General features: G+C 42.0%; 1 protein-coding gene across 1 annotated transcript in view; it reads left to right on the top strand.

Moving 5' to 3' along the window:
* Positions 1-21,218, top strand: part of CSMD2 (CUB and Sushi multiple domains 2) — a 1,542,159-nt gene that overhangs the window by 1,323,111 nt on the left and 197,830 nt on the right. The window contains exons 32-35 of the mRNA XM_073571899.1: positions 1,917-2,030; positions 10,108-10,203; positions 14,858-15,061; positions 15,195-15,319. Coding sequence (XP_073428000.1) covers positions 1,917-2,030; positions 10,108-10,203; positions 14,858-15,061; positions 15,195-15,319 — 539 coding nt within the window. The remainder of the gene's footprint in view (positions 1-1,916; positions 2,031-10,107; positions 10,204-14,857; positions 15,062-15,194; positions 15,320-21,218) is intronic.

The following is a 21,218-nucleotide window of genomic DNA, read 5'->3' as shown; positions in this document are numbered from 1 at the left end:
GATGTTTCTTCTATTAGTTACTTGGTATTTATAGTAAATCTCACCCATTACAAAGAGTGTATTCTGCCATTTCAATTAATTCATTTCGATCCGGCGCTTTATTGCTCTAATGCCGCTGACTGTTTGTCTTTCCCACACAAGCATTGCAATGAATTAAAGGCTTTAATATTTGTATATTTGTAGCAAATTCTCACAAATATCTAAGTGAGCAAGAATGGAGGCCACACTCAAGGGGTCCAATGAAAAATTTGTGAAAATTTGTGAAATTTTGTTCACCCATATACTCAGAAATCTCTATATACAAAACTGAATGTGTGTGTGTATCACCAACCAATCACGAAGCATCTTTCATTTCACCAGAGCTGTTCACAAGAAGCTGAGCTGTGATTGGTTGCTATGAGCAACAGTTTTCCTTGCAACCAATCACTAAGCATCTCCCATTTCACCAGAGCTGGTTAAAAGAAGCTGAGCTGAGATTGGTTGCTATGAGCAAGTTATCCCACATGACAACACCTCAGCAGACACTGACATGGTGGGAGAAATCTAGCATCCCCAGAAACATAGGCTCCCAGCCATTGTCTGCCCCCAGAAAGGAGCAGAGAGCACATGACAGAAATGATTCCTCCCTCCCGTGCCATACCCATCACACATCCTCCATCCTACAGGCACATCTTACCTCTTAAAGGGATCATTGGTATGGAAGTCAGGGCAAATCCATCCAGCGCTTTGGTTTTGACCCCAGGCCTCTCTTAAAGGGATCCCCGATATGGAATTTAGTGCAATTCCACTCAGCTCTGTGGTTCTGACCCCAGGGTCTCTTAAAGGGATCATTGGTATGGAAGTCAGGGCAAATCCATCCAGCACTTTGGTTCTGACCCCAGGCCTCTCTTAAAGGGATCCCTGGTATGGAAGTCAGGGCAATTGCCTTCAAATGCTCTGGTACTGACCCCAGGCTCTCTTAAAGGGATCTCCTGTTTGGAAGTTAGGGCAAATTCCTCAGCGCTCTGATTCTGACCCCAGTATTCTATTAAAGGGATCATTGGTATGCAAGTCAGGGCAAATCTACTAAGCGTTCTGGTTCTCTCTTAAAGGGATCCCCAGTATGGAAGTTAGGGAAAATCCACTCAGTGCTCTGGTTCTGACCCAAGGCCCCTCTTAAATGGATCCCCGATATGGAAGTGAGGGCAAATCCACTCTGCGCTTTGGTACTGACCCTAGACCTCTCTTAAAGGGATCACCGGTATGGAAGTTAGGGTAAATCCCTCAGTGCTCTGATTCTCACCACAGGCTTCTATTAAAGGGATCATTCATATGGAAGTCAGGGAAAATCCACTCAGCGCTCTGGTTCTGACCCCAGGCTGATGGGATGATGTGGGATATTAGAGGTAGTAGTCCGGTGGCTCTGGCTGACGGGATGATGTGGGATATTAGGGGTAGTAGTCCGGTGGCTCTGGCTGATGGGATGATGTGGGATATTAGGGGTAGTTGTCCGGTCGCTCAGGCTGACGGGAAGATGTGGGATATTAAAGTGAATGTGGCTATGCAGAGTGGGCGGGGCTATACACTCAGCTTTATATATATATTTCTATATATATATATAGATATATATATAATCATTATAATTTGCTATAACTAACCGTAGTTAGTTACTATGCCCGGACAGTGCCGGGCTCTTCAGCTAGTATCTAGATATAAAGCTGAAATGAACAATTCTTATGCGATGCCAATGTAGTTTTGACATGAATCCAGAAGCAAATGGACTGTAAATCAGGTCATATACAGTATATATCCTCAAAATGTAAAATTTAGCAGATCATTTTCTCATGAGCTAATTCGGTTGAGTATTCCATGTATGATAATGCTTGTCTTAACCAGCTGTAGATTAGTAGTGTAACATGGTTCCTACTCTCTTGCAGTGGTTTTTGGGCAGTTCACCTTCTTCCAAACAGCTCTTAATGATGTAGTCGAAGTCCATGATGGGCCCAATGAACAAACTCGTCTTCTCAGCTCTCTTTCTGGATCACACACTGGTATGAAGTTGCATGACCTAAAAAAAATTTAGTTTAATGTATTTGCATTAGGAATAGCAGACTGGACAAGCGAAGGATAAGATATCATTGTAATTTAATTTTTTCAGTAAAATTCCGGATTTCTATGATTATTTTGTATTAAAAGTAATTCAACAAAATGTTAATGCTTATCCCCAAACTTGGATTATCACATGGATAGTTTTAAAAGGTTTAGGCTGCCATGTCTGAGGTCTGCATAAAGTAGTGTCAGATATCGTTATGTTGGCTGTATGTCACTTACCTGTCAAAATAGTTTTTAGAAAATGACAACTTACAAGTGCAGCATGCCTCGAGCTTTGTGTCCTCTGGCATCTTCTCAATGGGGGACACAAGCTCAGGAATCCTGTGTATTCGTTGACTACAGGCTCCCCTCACCGACGGCACCTAGTGGTTGGGAGATAAACATGAAGCAATGCATTAATACATATAGGACTAAAAGAGGTTAATTGGTCATGACAGATTGATTGTGAGCAGCAGATTAGTTGGGAAAGAATGCTACTCACCATATCTCAACCCCTGGGTGTGGTTCATTGTTAAATTGAGAGCTGTTTGTCATACACATGTCTGTGTAAACGGACGTGTGTAGATCTCCTGGATTGAGTGCATTTGCTAAACTTAAAAATACAATACCTTTGTGCATGCATTGTACTACTAATCTTGTCGTGCAATCCGAGTTACAATCTGTATCATAGTCTAGAACCACACTTACAATTTTGCCTGCTAAAATTCCCCAATATTCTCACCTTTCTCTGGTTATTTGCTTTCCATGAAATGTGATCTTCTACTATGCATCATTCAGGGTACTGTTCACTGTAATACAGGATCTTAGTTGAACTATCTCATACTTTGTAGGCACAAGGAAAATCTCCTGATGAATAAAGCCCCCGTTACGCATAACGATGTCCCAGCGATCCCACCAACGATCCGACATGATGGGATCGCTGGGACATCGTTAGGCTGATCGCTGGTGTGCTGTCACAGCTGGACGTTGGTTTCTAATGTAAACGTCGGGTATAAAGGATCCGTGGCTCCTGGATACCCGCTGTTTACCATGGAAACCGGCATACACGCTGGTTTCCAAGGTAAACATCGGGTATCTAAGAGCCGTGCGACTCCTGGATACCCGCTGTTTACCTTGGAAACCAGCGTGTACGCCGGTTTCCAAGGTAAACAGTGGGTATCCAGGAGCCGCGGCTCCTGGATACTCGACGTTTACATTAGAAACCAGCGTCCAGCGTCGCTGATCGCTGGTCTCTTGCTGCCACATGCAGCGATGTGCGCTGGCCAGCAGGAGACCAGCGATCGAAAAATGGCCCTGGCCGATGGTGCACGATCAGCGATAACCGGCAGGGGGTCGGTCGCTGATCCCCGTCACACACAACGATCTCGCTGGCGAGATCGCTGATGTGTCACAAAATCAAGATCGCTGTGTGTGAAGGGGCCTTAAGCGAAATGTATGGCCCATACAAAGAAAAAATCATACAATATAAAAACATAGATTCAGTGTGCTATACTGTTTGATAGATTCACATTATATTAAAGAGAATCTGACACTTGCCTTAAAAATGTGATTTACTTGATTCAAAAGCCACTTCTACTGAATCTGACATTGTTTTTTTTTTTTGCTTATACGTCTCTCAATTTCTAAGATATGGCCCTCTCTTCCCTGGTTCTAAATCTAGTGGGTGTGGGCCTCAACTTTACTAACTTTAAGCGTGTTCTTGAGAACCCCTCCCAGTTGGCTAAAAAGACTACAATTTAAATACAAAGGGAAGAGACAGCTGTATCTCAAGAATGAAGAAGATCAAAAATAAAAAAGTGCTAGCTCTTGGCGAACAGAGGCTTCTACACAGGGTAAAAAAAATACATATTCATGGCAAGTGATAAGACCTCTTTACATTTTCACTAGGAACTTTTCCTAGAGTTTTTGCCACAAGTGCACTAGGAACATAGGGCCCGATTCATTAAGGCTACTTTCACACTTGCTTTTTTTTGCAGCGCGTTTTTTGTGCAAAAAAATGCATGGAAAAAATGCATACAAACGCAAACAAACGCTGCTTTTTTTTCAAGCATTTTTATGCTCATGCAGGAAAAAAATGCAGCGTTTTTATGCATTTTTAGTGCGTTTGCGTTTTTTTCCACATTGTTTGTCTTCACCCAAAAAAGGATTTGAGGTAGGGTTAGGGTTTATGGTTAGTAGGGTAAGGGTTAGGGTTAGTAGGGGTAGGGTTAGGATTAGGGGTAGGGTTAGCGTTAGTAGGGTAAGGGTTAGGGGTAGGATTAGGATTAGGGGTAGGGGTTATGGTTATGTTTAGTAGGGTTAGGGTTATGCTTAGAGTTAGTAGGGTTAGTGTTAGGGTTAGTAGGGTTAGGGGTAGTGTTAGGGTTAGTAGGGTTAGGGTTAGTGGTAGGGTTAGGGTTAGTAGGGTTAGGGTTATGCTTAGAGTTAGTAGGGTTAGTGTTAGGGTTAGTAGGGTTAGTAGGGTTATGGGTATGGTTAGGGTTAGTGGTAGGGTTAGGGTTAGGATTAGTAGGGTTAGGGTTATGGTTTAGGGTTAGTAGCCAAACTTCACCTGCCACAAATGCAAGCTTGTGTCCCTGTTGGAGGAAAAGTTGCAAAATCTCGAAGAGAAGTTAGCTACATTGAAGATCATTAAGGACGGTGAAGAGTTCTTAGACAGAGCAGAATTATCTCTTCATGTTACAGAAAGAGAAGAAATTCGAAGTGCACCTGAAGAAACAGAGGAATGGAGACATGTGACCCAGAGAAGCAGGAGGATCAGGAGGCAGTCAGCACCCATACTGCTCAGAAACCAGTACCAGGCTCTCACGCAGGAAAACGATGAAGAAATACATCAGGATAAGACTTTGCCAACAAACAACAACCATGTACGCCTTCAGAGTCCTCCCGGATGGAGAAAGAAGAAAAATGTTGTGAAGAAGAAACGGAGAGTGGTGGTCATGGGGGATTCCCTGTTGAGAGGAACAGAGGCCGCTATCTGCAGACCGGATATAACTTCAAGAGAAATGTGCTGTCTTCCAGGTGCAAAAATTAAAGATGTGTCTGACAGGATATCAGGACTCTTCAGACCTACAGATGACTACCCATTCCTGCTACTACATGTGGGGACAAATGACACCGCAAGAAACGACCTGGAAACCATCTGCAGAGACTTTGAAGACTTAGGCAAGAAAGTGAAAGAACTGGGAGCGCAGGTGGTCTTCTCTTCCATCCTCCCAGTGGATGGCCATGGAACAAGGAGGTGGAATAAGATTCTGCAGGTGAACAACTGGCTACGTCGATGGTGCCGTCAGCAACGATTTGGATTTCTGGATCACGGAGTGAACTACTTATACGATGGACTACTTGCTAGAGATGGGGTGCACCTTACGAAGACTGGAAAGTATGTATTTGGAAGTCGCCTTGCTACACTTGTAAGGAGAGCTTTAAACTAGAACAACATGGGAAGGGAAGCAAAAGACCAGAAAAAGCCATACACCTGACAAATGCTATTGAGAACTCTGCTATTAGAAGTGGAAAGGAAGAACAGGAAGAACAAAGACGAAAGAATCTAATTAATAAAAATATTGGAGAAAGAGAAACCAATCACAAACTAAAATGTTTCTATACTAATGCACAAAGCATGGGCAACAAACAAGGAGAATTGGAACTACTAACACAGGAAAAGAAATATGATGTCATTGGAATCACTGAAACTTGGTGGGACAATACACATGATTGGAATACAAGACTAGAAGGATACAACTTATTTGCAAGAAACAGACTTGATAAACGAGGAGGAGGTGTCGCATTGTATGTTAGAAACGCGTATGTCTGCACAGAGATTGAATCTTCAGAGACTGGGAGTTCTGTGGAAACTGTTTGGGTAAGAATACAAGGACAGAACAATGGAAAGGACACCATTGTAGGCATTTACTACAGGCCGCCTGTGCAAGCTGAAGATATGGATGAACTCTTTATGCATCAAATGGCCAAGTTCTCCAAAAAATATGACATAGTTGTCATGGGAGATTTCAACTATCCAGACATTTGTTGGGAATCTCTCTCAGGCAAAACTAACAGGTCAAGGAAATTCTTATCCTCTCTTGCTGACAACTTTATCTTCCAAAAGGTAGGGGAGAAAACAAGGGGAACTGCTAGCTTGGATCTAATCCATATAAACAGGGAGGAAATGGTTGAGGAGGTAAAAGTGGCTGGGACCCTAGGAGGTAGCGACCATGCTATTTTAGAATTTTGGATAACTAGAGGTGGAAGACCTGTGAAGACTCAGACGTCAAGGTTAGATTTCAGAAATGCAGATTTTAAGGGATTCAGAAAGAGAATTGGAGGGATCCAATGGCTGGATATCCTAAAAGACAAAAATGTCCAGGAGGGATGGGAAATCTTGAAAAATGAAATTCTCAAAGCACAGTTGTTAACAATTCCGAAAAGAGGGAAGAATAGGAAGCATTTAAGGAAACCAGGATGGATGAACACAGAACTTAAGCACATGCTAAAAAGGAAGAAAAAAATGTTTATAAAATGGAAAGAGGGAGGCATATCTAAAGAAGAATATAATGCTGTCTGCAGAACCTGCAGGGCACAAATCAGATTAGCTAAAGCTGAAAATGAATTGAGGCTTGCAAGAGATGTCAAAAGCAATAATAAAGGATTTTGGGGATATGTCAAAAGTAAAAGAAAAGTCAAAGATGCTATAGGATTTTTACAGGATGAAAATGATGAAATGGTAAGACAGGATGTTGAGAAGGCTGAACTTTTAAATTCCTATTTTGCATCTGTTTTCTCTCAGAAAGGAAATGTAACATCAACTGTTATTCACTGTCCTATTAAGGGAATAGAAGAATCCAGGATATCTATAAACAGAAAGATTGTGAGGAAACACTTAGCTAACCTAAATGAATTCAAGTCTCCAGGTCCAGATGAATTACACCCCAGAGTACTGAAGGAGATAGCAGAAGAAATTTTTGAACCCCTCTCCATAATCTTTGAAAATTCTTGGAGAACAGGAGAAGTGCCAGAAGACTGGAGAAGAGCAAATGTTGTTCCTATCTTCAAAAAGGGGAAGAAGGTGGACCCAGGCAACTATAGGCCGGTGAGTCTGACTTCTATACCAGGAAAGATCTTTGAACAAATTATTAAACAACATGTATGTCAATACCTGGATAAGAATGAAGTGATTAAACAGAGTCAGCATGGGTTTGTAACTAATAAGTCATGTCAGACTAACTTAATTTCCTTCTATGACGGTATCACTGATTGGGTGGATCAAGGAAATGCTGTAGATATAGTATATCTTGACTTCAGCAAAGCATTTGACAAAGTCTCTCATACAATGCTTATTGAAAAAATGACTAAGTATGGAATGGACAAGGCAACTGTTAGGTGGATTCATAACTGGCTTAGTGATCGGACCCAAAGAGTGGTCGTAAATGGCTGCACATCCAGTTGGAAGAATGTCTCAAGTGGGGTACCACAGGGCTCTGTCCTGGGCCCTGTATTGTTCAACATCTTTATCAACGATTTAGATGAAGGAATTGAGGGTAAACTGATTAAATTTGCTGATGACACAAAGCTAGGAGGGATAGCTAATACTAGAGAAGAGAGAGAGAGGATTCAAAAAGATATAAATAAACTGGAGAAGTGGGCAGCAACAAACAGAATGGTTTTTAACAGGGAAAAATGCAAAGTACTACATCTGGGCAATAAAAATGAAAAAAGCATATATAGAATGGGAGGAATAGGGCTAAGTGACAGCACATGTGAAAAAGACTTGGGTATACTAATAGATCACAGACTGAATATGAGTCAACAGTGTGATGCAGCAGCAAAAAAGGCAAATGCAATTCTAGGATGTATTAACAGAAGCATACAGTCTAGATCACGTGAAGTCATTATTTCCCTCTACTCCTCTTTGGTCAGACCTCATCTGGAATATTGTGTCCAGTTTTGGGCACCACATTTTAAAAAAGACATCAACAAACTGGAGCAAGTTCAGAAAAGAGCGACCAGAATGGTGACCGGTCTGCAAACCCTGTCTTATGAGGAAAGGTTGCAGGATTTGGGAATGTTTAGTTTGCAAAAGAGAAGACTGAGAGGAGACTTAATAGCTGTCTACAAATATCTAAAGGGCTGTCACATTGTAGAAGGATCAACTTTATTCTCATTTGCACAAGGAAAGACTAGAAGCAATGGGATGAAACTGAATGGGAGGAGACACAGATTAGATATTAGAAAAAACTTTTTGACAGTTAGAGTGATCAATGAGTGGAACAGGCTGCCACGAGAAGTGGTGAGTTCTCCTTCAATGGAAGTCTTCAAACAGAGGCTGGACAGACATCTGACTGGGATGATTTAGCGAATCCTGCTTTGAGCAGGGGGTTGGACCAGATGGCCCAGGAGGTCCCTTCCAACTCTACGATTCTATGATTCTATGATAGTAAAGCTCTTCCCTAATGTTGACTTAAAAAATGCATGCTTAAAAAAATTGCATACGTGCGCATGCCAACGCGCACTTATGCGCACCCATAGACTGTAATGTTAATTTTTTGGCAAAAATGTGCGCATATGTGCGCATGCATTTTTTTAAGCAGTCGGGAGGACCAAAAAAAGCAACATGTAGCGTCTGGACTTTATGGACGCACACCTTAAAAAAACGCTGCGCACGAAAAACGCATACGTGCGCATGCCAACGTGCACGTATGCGCACCCATGTTAAATATAGGGGGAAAAACGCATGCGCACGTATGCGCAAAAATGCAGCGCAAAAAAACACAAATGTGAAACCAGCCTAAGACTGATGTTGTACGTGCCAGTCTTCATAAAGCGAGCACTTGAGTAAAATGGGCTTAATTCTTATTAGGCCTGTGTGCTTCCTCATGAATGCTTCCAAGCAGCATCTGGTGTACATTTCTAGCGTAATTTACATCACCAAAGAGGCGAAAATTTTGATGAATTTGCAAGGTCTGTTTTGAGGAAGCTGACCAGGACCAGTGTAAAAAACAAAATTTGGCAATATTTCGAGGTGTTTTATTCAGAATTTTGGCACAAAAACTATGATGAATGAAGTACTTAGCCATTTAGGAGTCATAAAGAATCAGGCGCAACTGATAAGTGGTGTGCGCTTCAGTGTGACCCGCCAGAAACCTTACTCTAATCAGGAACTGGAATAAGATTTCTCAAGTAAGGAACACTGCAGTACATTATGAATTAGATGCATCACGCCTACGTGCACCCATATTGGCAAAACGAGCTAAAACTGGTGTGAAGTCACCAAAAGTTGCCAAATCTTAGCACAACTCCACGTTGCGGAAACATTTTGTGATTTTCTTTTTAAGACCATTTACTACAAGATTCTGGTTCAATTGCTTTAATAAATTGAGGCCACAGTGTTAACTTAGACATGATGTTTCTGTCGACAAGCTTATAAAAACAGTAGAAATAAAAATAAAGTTTTGTGCTACACTACAGACTGTAACCAAGATGAGTAATTTAAAGCTTAGCCAACTTTTTTTGAATTGTATACAAATATATGCTGTACAATGGTGAATATACCCTTTGTGACTTATCAGCATTGGGAGCACTATGATGATTTATAGGGAGCTGTTTTGCAGTTTTAACAAATGTGTAGAAGCAAGCATAATTTGGCGCTCTCGGCTCAGGAATATGCTTAGGACGATAAAAGATCTGGTTACATAAAATGCAGATATTTGTTACTGGGAATGAAGATAACATAAATTTTAGCTGAAATATAAAAGCGTGTGTGCCACAGCTGTTTTCTCCATTTGTGAATCACTATCTCTGTCTCGAGTTATCATATTATTTCACATCAGCAGCAGTACACATGTAAGTTTGGTTATCTATCTAGATCCTCCTCCAGCCGGAGTAACATGTTCCCATGCCCAGACTTCAGACCGGTTTGTGCAGTTGCATCTCACACATTGTGATCAGATCAGCAGCAGGTTTATCTACCGTAGGCCGGTCTCACCGCTCTGTAACACGTGCGCTCTGCCATTACAGGTGAATCTCTACCTCTTGCAACTTCCAATCAGATTTTAATTAAGTTCAGCGCCAAGGGACAGGCGACAGCCAGAGGATTTCATTTTGTGTACCAAGGTAGGTGGATAAATGGCGTGTCATGTCCTGTGGTCATCCAAGCAGTGCATGAAACCTACAGGGACCATCATACAGATATTAAAAATGTCACACGGTTAGATTGAGAAAGTGAAAAGGGACATAGTAAAAGAAGTGAATATGGCAGGTGTACAGCTCGGGAGGATAGGCAGCTGTGACTCCGCAAACACGTCTTGCAACAATGTATTTTATGTGTCTTTGCCACTGGAATTTGCGTATGAGAGTAATGTGCCATACAATATATAGTCATGTATCTTGTTCTGAGCACAAATGAAAGATCTCTCTTTTGCCAAGACTTATCATCTTCATATCAGGGCTTTTTTTTTTTACACAATGCAAGGCTCCCATCTGTTACCCAGGCATATTGAGCACAATGTAATGGAGTGCATTTACCACTGAAATATAATATCAGTAAAAGTCTAAGCCTCTAGTCTCACAAATACACATAATAAATCTCGACAATAACAATTCTATTCTATTATTCTATCATTTTTCATGTTCTTTATATTAAAGCAATGTTCCGATTGCTATGTAGAAAACTCATTCAACTGAATACATTCATATCGGATATTGTCTGGGGTTCTTTTTAAAAAAAAATTGAAAAACAAAAGCTTTTTTTCAAATGTCCTATAGGGGCATTAAGAGTTAACACAGGAGTCTTGGGATTTCCATCAGTTGTTTAGAGCAGGGAGTGATTAAAAGAGAATCTCTGATGACAATGATTTCCTCATTTGAGAAAATCTGTCTGAGTTTCATCAGTGTTTTTCGATCAGATTTTCATAAGAGTTTGGTCCGTCTCATGATGAAGGATTCTCAAACCTCTACTATCAAAGTGCCGTGAAAGAAGGGACCGTACCCAGATGGCATTTGAGTGCTGTCCAATATTTTCATGGACACATAGGCATTCATTGGACAGTTTGATCCGAGATGAAAATTGGACATGTCGACGTGATTGTCTGCGGATCACTTGGTCCTTGAAAATGCACTGATATGTGAACAACTCCATTGACTATAATAGGTATGAATTTTACCCATGAAAACACAGATTGGACGCGTGCAAGAAAAACTGATATCTGAATGAGTACTTATTGAAGAAACTGGCACAAACATCCATTACTTACAGTGGGGCAAAAAAGTATTTAGTCAGTCAGCAATAGTGCAAGTTCCACCACTTAAAAAGATGAGAGGCGTCTGTAATTTACATCATAGGTAGACCTCAACTATGGGAGACAAACTGAGAAAAAAAAATCCAGAAAATCACATTGTCTGTTTTTTTTTTCATTTTATTTGCATATTATGGTGGAAAATAAGTATTTGGTCAGAAACAAAATTTCATCTCAATACTTTGTGATATATCTTTTGTTGGCAATGACAGAGGTCAAACGTTTTCTGTAAGTCTTCACAAGGTTGCCACACACTGTTGTTGGTATGTTGGCCCATTCCTCCATGCAGATCTCCTCTAGAGCAGTGATGTTTTTGGCTTTTCGCTTGGCAACACGGACTTTCAACTCCCTCCAAAGGTTTTCTATAGGGTTGAGATCTGGAGACTGGCTAGGCCACTCCAGGACCTTGAAATGCTTCTTACGAAGCCACTCCTTCGTTGCCCTGGTGGTGTGCTTTGGATCATTGTCATGTTGAAAGACCCAGCCACGTTTCATCTTCAATGCCCTTGCTGATGGAAGGAGGTTTGCACTCAAAATCTCACGATACATGGCCCCATTCATTCTTTCATGTACCCGGATCAGTCGTCCTGGCCCCTTTGCAGAGAAACAGCCCCAAAGCATGATATTTCCACCACCATGCTTTACAGTAGGTATGGTGTTTGATGGATGCAACTCAGTATTCTTTTTCCTCCAAACACGACAAGTTGTGTTTCTACCAAACAGTTCCAGTTTGGTTTCATCAGACCATAGGACATTCTCCCAAAACTCCTCTGGATCATCCAAATGCTCTCTAGCAAACTTCAGACGGGCCCGGACATGTACAGGCTTAAGCAGTGGGACACGTCTGGCACTGCAGGATCTGAGTCCATGGTGGCGTAGTGTGTTACTTATGGTAGGCCTTGTTACATTGGTCCCAGCTCTCTGCAGTTCATTCACTAGGTCCCCCCGCGTGGTTCTGGGATTTTTGCTCACCGTTCTTGTGATCATTCTGACCCCACGGGGTGGGATTTTGCGTGGAGCACCAGATCGAGGGAGATTATCAGTGGTCTTGTATGTCTTCCATTTTCTAATTATTACTCCCACAGTTGATTTCTTCACTCCAAGCTGGTTGGCTATTGCAGATTCAGTCTTCCCAGCCTGGTGCAGGGCTACAATTTTGTTTCTGGTGTCCTTTGACAGCTCTTTGGTCTTCACCATAGTGGAGTTTGGAGTCAGACTGTTTGAGGGTGTGCACAGGTGTCTTTTTATACTGATAACAAGTTTAAACAGGTGCCATTACTACAGGTAATGAGTGGAGGAAAGAGGAGACTCTTAAAGAAGAAGTTACAGGTCTGTGAGAGCCAGAAATCTTGTTTGCTTGTTTCTGACCAAATACTTATTTTCCACCATAATATGCAAATAAAATGAAAAAAAAACAGACAATGTGATTTTCTGGATTTTTTTTTCTCAGTTTGTCTCCCATAGTTGAGGTCTACCTATGATGTAAATTACAGACGCCTCTCATCTTTTTAAGTGGTGGAACTTGCACTATTGCTGACTGACTAAATACTTTTTTGCCCTACTGTATATAATCCAATAATATCAATATACACAATGTGATGGTTAATATTCGCAGTGGTGGCTTGACATGAAAAATTATATTGATGACCTATCGTGGTAAATAAATAATCAATATTAAAGTTAGAGAAAACGCTTTTAATGTAAAAAATTGACAGTACTGTTGCAAGAAATCCCTGTGGCCCGCAGTAATAATCTGGGGAACACAACAGCTAGCGTTAAAGGAGTTGTCCCCTTTCATAAAATGATCAACTTTGGCTTCAGTTTGTTATAAAAAAAACAAACCAACCATGCTTTACTCACTGTCCTCAGGTCTAACGCTTGGTCTGTGGCGCTGCTTGTGGTGTCAATTATTGAGTGTCACTGACATCACGCTGACAGCGCAGCAGCCAATCAGTGAGCTCAGCATTTCTCCCGCCCAAGTACAGAGAACACCCCCTTCTGAGCCCACTGATTAGGTGCCGCACTGTCAATGTGATATTATTAATAAAATACCAGGAAACCCTTTTAATGACATAAACTTTGTGTCCACTACTTGCCCATTAGAAAAATTCAACGCCCTTAAGTCTTCCATAACATACCCATTAGAGAATATACAATGCCCTTTAATTTTCCATGACATTAGCTTTTTTCACCCTTGCCTACATGTATATTTCTCTTTATGTCTTCCAATGTCACGGTCACGTGTGTCTGGACGCAGCGAGTACCGCAAGGCGAACCCATGACACGCGTGACCCTGGATACACCACCTCCAGTTGGGCGAATTTAAATAATAAGACGTGCAGCTGGATACACCGCCTCCAACTGGCGAATTTAGGTATTACACGTATATATAAAGTAGTCTGGAAACCCCGCCTCCAGTAAGGCAAATTTAAATAATAAAGGGGGAACCTGGGTAACATTAACAATGGTGGGCCCTGCAATAGGGAATAGGGAAGTGGAGACCTCCTGTACTCCCCTGAGCCAGTGTCCCTGCACTCCTAACGTTCCCTATGACGGTTCCGCACCGGGCAACGCACAGGAGCCTAAAAACCCTAGCTCGCCCTGAACCTAAACCCTCACTAGGGAATTGGTCGGTGCGGAAACTAATCCCACCACTGCACTAAACACACATGAGAGAAAATGACAATACAGGGGAAACACCACTTAGCTTTGCTCTGTTGCGTGCGCTCCAAGCAACAGAGCCCACCACCTGTGTGCATCTTCTCCTCCACCCGGATCCATCACCATAACTGGATCCTTCACCATAGTGCAGCCTTGGAGCAGAGTCCACCACCAATTGCAGAAGTCCAGTAACAGAGTTCCAAAGATGAGTTCAGCTCCTGCCCAAAAAGTCAAGCATGCTTGAGTCCAGCTCTCAGCAACCAAGTCCCACATGCTGAGTGCAACTCTCTCCATAGTTGTCACTCCACCAAGCCATGCACGCACTTCCTGCCGACACCATAAACTGTGACTCCACAACGCCATGCCAGCCCTTCTTGCAGACCACATAGCTGCCACTCGTCCCCTCTGGCTGGGCTGCGCAGGACTCATGTTCAGCTCCTTCCTCACCCAGGCTTGCTTCCCAAATGACGAACACAATATCACCAACAGTGATTGAACACACCTGACTCTCTTTTATAGGGCCTAACACCTGATTTGTAATTAAGTGCACATTAAACCAAAGAAACTAAAGTGCGCTACCGCTCACCACCACCGGGGCAATTTAGAATGAACGACACCACGTGTAATAATTCTAATGGCCACCGGGGGCAATCACACCACTTTGGCACCTTGCCAAAGGAAAAAAAGTTCACTTATCCATTTAAACTGTCAGATCCACGCTGGATGATGACACCTACCTGTCTACCTTCATCTCTTTTTCTCATCCTAACTATCTCTTCTGGACCGGTCACCATTTCGTTGCCTTTTTTCAGCTGTTCCTCGTACTAGTGCCACTCAATGCAGCTCAATACCAGAACCCAAGTATGGACGCCGTATTGGTAATGACTTCTCAGTTGGAGCTGTTGTCCGTTTTGAGTGCATTCCTGGTTATGCATTGTTGGGCTCCAAAAATATTGAGTGTCAAGCAGTGATTGGAGCCCTAGCACAATGGAACACTACAGTGCCCTCCTGTGTCGGTAAGTACCCTGTAAGCAATGGTATCATTATTTGTTGTAGATTAATTCATTTATTATGCTTAAAACTATATATTCATTGTACTACAATTTGGCATTAGTTCTGACGTATGTTCGGTCCACTGTGATTTATTAGTGCCTTGTGGAGGAAATCTGACTGAACGCAAAGGAACCATCCTGTCTCCAGGTTTCCCTGAGCCATACTTAAACAGTTTAAATTGCGCATGGAAGATCATTGTACCCGAGGGAGCGGGAATTCAGGTGGGAATTCTACATGGAATTTACAGTATATGTCTGGTTCCTATTTTAGTAAGCAACTGTTTCATTGTGCATTACGTCTGCTTTACCGAAAATGTAATTACATCATTCTTGGCCTAACTAAATTAGTCTGAATGACAACCATAGGGGTATAGAGAGGTTCATTTTGCTACTGCTGATATTTAGGAGCAACAAGTTTGCCTTTGTTAAAAATCTCATGTGGATCCAATATTATCTCACTTAGATCTTATGTAGATAATGAAATGTTGCGTCCAAACTGCAAATCTTGATATCTTCACCCTATCCTCGGAGCTCCTTGACACGAAACAACACTATGTTTTCAATATTTTTAAAGTCCTGCAAAAAATATTATGAATTTTATTTTTTCATTTTTCCACTCCTGTAAAGGAACTTAGTGAAAAAGACACCAGAGAATGCTAGACGCAGATTATGCTGCATTGTGATAAAATTATACTAAAATAATAACACCATTAAGATGCCACAACCCAAAACACATGGTATTTAGTGTTTTCTGCATTTCACTATAGACTTTAAATTAAAAACATTGTGTGACTCTTTCAGATGATAACTGATGCAAAATAAGAGCAGTTTGTTGCTGGTTATAGATTATCACTATGTAAGATGCTCATAATAGGTAGTGGAAAGGACTAAGCTTTCCATCTATTAGGTTTTGTTCACAGGCAGTGTTTTTGTTGCACTTTTTTTTTTATGGCAGTTTTGTTTTGAGGCATTTTTGTGGCGCTTTTTAGTTGCTTTTTTTTATGCGTGATCACTTTTTTTTTTCTACAGGACATGTATCATAGGGTAAATTTTACTGACCAAAAGTGCAGCTCAAAACGCAGCAAAACTCATCTCATTGCTTTCTATGAGTCAAAAAATGCTGCAAAAACTGAAAGAATTGACATGATGAAAATTTAAAAAATGCAGCAGTTCTCAACTTCAGTCAAGAAAAAAAAAATACAAGCGTGTAAATGATATTTCTGAAATCTCATAGCTTTTGCTGCTACTGTAAAACACAGTTTCATTTTTGCATAAAAAGTGTTGCATAAAATACTGCAAAACGCTGCATGTGAAAATGCCCTAATAACTTTTTTTCTGAGTAGTTGTTTTATTGATATTTAGTTTATGGCATCTTTTTCTAGCAATCCATTCAAAAAATTCCCTCATATTCCTGATGAATTTCCGAATGGAAGAATCTTTGCCAATATAATTAGCGTTCGACACCACCACTTAACAAAAATTTAAGGAAATGGTTCAGTTTCTTCTTTGTTCTGAGATATGCATGGTTCATATTAAATATGCTTTGAAGAGAACCAGGGGCGGACACTGACAGCTTGGGGCACCTGTGCAAGAAATGTGTCTGGGCCCCCTTCCTTTTATGGCGACAAAACTATATATATATATATATATATATATATATATATAAAGACAAAGATGGGTCACCATTGAAACGTTGCCACCTGAGGATCAGTAAAGTATCCACTGTTTTCACATTTAATTTGAGTGCTGCCTATTTTTTTTCCATTTGTTAATTTGGCTGCTTGGACACTGCTGAATAGGTTTTGCACCTGCTATATTATTTTGGTAGTGTTGCCCTTTTTTCTTGGTTTATATATATATATACACATATATATATATATATATATATATATATATATATATATATGGCCACACACACATACATGTGTATATATTACATAGTCTCCTTTATTATGTACTAACTGAAGAGCCCGGCGCTGCCCGGGCATAGTAACTAACAACGGTTAGTTATAACAAAATATATATATATATATATAACTGAGTGTAGAGCCCCACCCACTCCGCATAGCCACATTCACTATATTATCCCACATCGTCCCGTCAGCCAGGGTTACCGGACAACAACCCCTAATATCCCACATCGTCCCATCAGCCAGAGCCACCGGACTACTACTCCTAATTATTATTATTATTATGCATTTATATAGCGCCATTTATTCCATGGTGCTCTACATGTGTAAAAGGGAAATATAGACAAGTATAATAAACATGTGTAAGACAATGGCCACACAAGTACATAAGGAGAGGGGACCCTGCCTGCGAGGGCTCACAGTCTACAGGGATGGGTGAGGATACAGTAGGAGAGGGTAGAGCTGATCGTGCGGTGGTTCAGTAGATCGAGGATCATTGCAGGCTGTAGGCTTGTCGGAACAGGTGGGTCTTCAGGTTCTTCTTGAAGGTTTCTGTTGATGATGAGAGTCTGATGTGTTGCGGCAGAAAGTTCCAGAGTATGGGGGAAGCACGGGAGAAGTCTTGTATGCGGTTGTGGGAAGAAGAGATAAGGGGGAGTAGAGAAGGAGATCTTGCCAGAGCCACCAGACTACTACCCCTAATATCCCACATCATCCCGTCAGCCAGAGCCACCGGACTACTGCCCCTAATATCCCACATCATCCCATCATCCAGAGCCACTAGACAACTACTACTAATATCCCACATCATCCCGTCAGCCAGAGCCACCGGACTACTACCTCTAATATCCCAAATCGTCCCATCAGCCAAAGCCACCGGACTACTACTCCTAATAATAATAATAGTAATAATAATAATAAATAATAATAAATAATAATAATAATTTTTATATAGCGCCAACATATTCCGCAGCACTATACAATTAAGCGGGGACATGTACAGACAATAAATTCAATACAAGTTAAGACAATTTAAACAGTGACATTAGGAGTGAGGTCCCTGCTTGCAAGCTTACAATCTACAAGGAAATGGGGGGGACACAGTAGGTGAAAAGTGCTTGTTATTTCAGGTCTGGAAATTGTAATAAATAGGGATTTTCATATAAAGCTGCATGATCCAGTCATCAGCCCGTGTGTTTAAGTGCAATAGTCAAGTATCAGGTGCAGTTATCGTGTGCATGGAGGGTGTGGAGACAGATGAATAGTAGGGTGCAGATTCAGAATAATATTAGGAAGGTGGAAACAGAGCAAAGTTAGTTTACTGAGTAGTTGATGTGGTAGGCTTGTTTAAAAAGATGGGTTTTCAAAGCGCGATTGAATAGGTCGGGGCTAAGTATCAGTCTGATCGTCTGGTGAAGTGCATATCCCACATCATCCCGTCAGCGAGAGCCACCGGACTACTACCCCTAATATCCCACATCATCCTGTCAGCCAGAGCCACTGGACTACTACCCCTAATATTCCACAGCATTTCATCAGCCAGAGCCACCGGACAACTACCACTAATATCCCACATCATCCCGTCAGTCTGGAGTCAGAACCAGAGCACTAAGTGAAATGGTCCTAACTTCCATACCGGGGATCCCTTTAAGAGAGGCCTGGTGTCAGAACCAGAGCGCTGAGTGGATTTGCCCTGACTTCCATACTAATGATCTCTTTAATAGAAGCCTGGGGTGACAATCAGAGCGCTGAGGGATTTACCATAGCATCCATACCGGAGACCCCTTTAAGAGAGGCCTTGGGTCAGTACCAAAGCGCAGAGTGGATTTGCTCTCACTTCCATACCGGGGATCCCTTTAAGAGGGGCCTTGGGTCAGAACCAGGCGATAAGTGAGACAGTCCAAAGAGGAGCGCCAGCCAGGCGTGATTAAGGAAAAGGTGCAGCTCCAGCAGGGAAACTCAACAGAGGGAAAAAAAAAATTGCAGAGCTAAAAATGAACCTGGTCTAAAGGAGTGCACACACTGGAAGGGTGTTAGAAGTATAAAATTACAGTCCTTTATTAAATATCCACAGCGCGTTTCGACAGACAGAAGCTTTCTTCCTCAGATGACAGGGATCAGAACCAGAGCGCTGAGTGGATTTGCCCTGACCTGACTTGCATACCAATGATCCCTTTAATAGAACACTGGGGTCAGAATCAGAGCACTGAGGGATTTGCCCTAACTTCCATACAGGAGAGCCCTTTAAGAGAGCTTGGGGTCAGTACCAGAGCATTTGAAGGCAATTGCCCTGACTTCCATACTGGGGATCCCTTTAAGAGAGCCTGGGGTCAGAACCAGAAAGCTGAGTGGATTTGCCCTCACTTCCATACCAGGGATCCCTTTAAGAGAGACTGGGATCAGAACCAGAGCGCTGAGTGGATTTGCCCTGACCTGACTTGCATACCAATGATCCCTTTAATAGAACCCTGGGGTCAGAATCAGAGCGCTGAGGGATTTGCCCTAACTTCCATACAGGAGATCCCTTTAAGAGAGCCTAGGGTCAGTATAGAGCATTTGAAGGCAATTGCCCTGACTTCCATACCAGAGACCCCTTTAAGAAAGGTCTGGGGTCAGTACCAAAGCGCAGAGTGGATTTACCCTAAATTCCATACCAATGATCCCTTTAAGAGAAACTGGGGTCAGAACCACAGAGCTGAGTGGAACAGTCATAACTTCCATACCGGAGATCCCTTTAAGAGAGGCCTGGGGTCAAGACCAAAGCGCTGGAAGGAATTGCTCTGACTTCCATACCAATGATCCCTTTAAGAAGGAAGATGTACCTATATGATGGAGGATGTGTGATGTGTATATGGGCACAGGAGGGGGGATTCATTTCTGTCATGTGCTCTCTGCTCCTTTTTGGGGGCAAACAGTGGCTGGGAGCTTATGTTCCCAGGGATGCTATATTTCTCCCACCATGTCAGTGTCTGCTGAGGTGTTGTCAAGTGGGAAAACTTGCTCATAGCAACCAATCATAGCTCAGCTTCTTTTTACCAGCTCTGGTGAAATGAGAGATGATTAGTGATTGGTTGGTGATATACACACACACACACATTCAGTTTATATATAGAGATATTGCTGTCCCTTATACAGTGCCCTCTCTTGTTATGTACAGTACTGTCCCTTACAAATGGGTTATATAGAGTCCTGTTTTTTTATTACATACCATCCTGTTTTGTTAGCTGTATAATGCAATGATGGCTGATGGAGCATGGGAAACCTTCTTTTCTAATGAAGGAGCTGATGGACTGGTAGCCTGGTCACCAGCTGCTCCATCAGCAGTCATTTAATATCTAAAAAGAGAGGGGACTATGTAATAAAAGATGGTGCTTTGAATAACAAAATTAACAAGAATACACTATGTAAGAGAAAGCACTGTACATAACAGCAGAGGAAGCAATATAATAAGGGACGGCACCATATATGACTAGAGAGGATGGTACGTAATAAGGGACGGTGTTATACATAATAAAAGAGGAAGCTATGTAACTAAGGATGGTAATATACAGAATTAGTGAGTACACTATATAGTAAGGGACTGTGTTATACATAAGTACGTACACTATATACTAAAGCACTGTGTTATACATAATAAGTACATACACTATAAACTAAGGGACTGTGTTAGACGTAATAAGCAATAATAATGTCTTCCTCATCTCTCCCTGTTCCTAAGTCCATTATAAGTCTCCCTTCCTCCCATCCCTATCGCCCACACCCCTCATTGTCCTCCTCCCCCACATGCCATTATTGTCCTCTCCCCCACCCCATCATTGCCCTCTTCACCACCTCCATCATTGCCTTCTCCCCTACCACTATCATTGCTTTCTCCCCTGCCACCGCATCAGTGCTCTTTCCACCACCTCCATCATTTCCTCCTCCCCCACCCCCATTATTGGCCTTTCCACCACCACCATCATTGCATTCTCCCCCACCTCCCCATTATCATTGCTTTTCCCCATCACCCCATCATTGCCATTTCCACCGCCTCCATCATTGCCTTCTCCTCCACCACCCCCATCATTGCCTCCTTCCTCACCATTCCCATCATTGTCTTTTCCCCTACCACCATCATTCCCTTCTCTCCATCGCCATCATTGCCTTCTTCCCCACCATCATTGCCTATTCCACCACTTCCATCATTTTCTCCTCCACCACCAGCCCCATCA

The sequence above is a fragment of the Dendrobates tinctorius genome, unplaced genomic scaffold (assembly GCF_039654945.1).
Source record: "Dendrobates tinctorius isolate UK_male_01 unplaced genomic scaffold, ASM3965494v1 ptg000007l, whole genome shotgun sequence".
In the NCBI taxonomy this organism is placed as follows: Eukaryota; Metazoa; Chordata; class Amphibia; order Anura; family Dendrobatidae; genus Dendrobates; species Dendrobates tinctorius.
The sequence above is the reverse complement of the archived record's forward strand: the minus strand, read 5'-3'. Positions and strand labels throughout refer to the sequence as shown.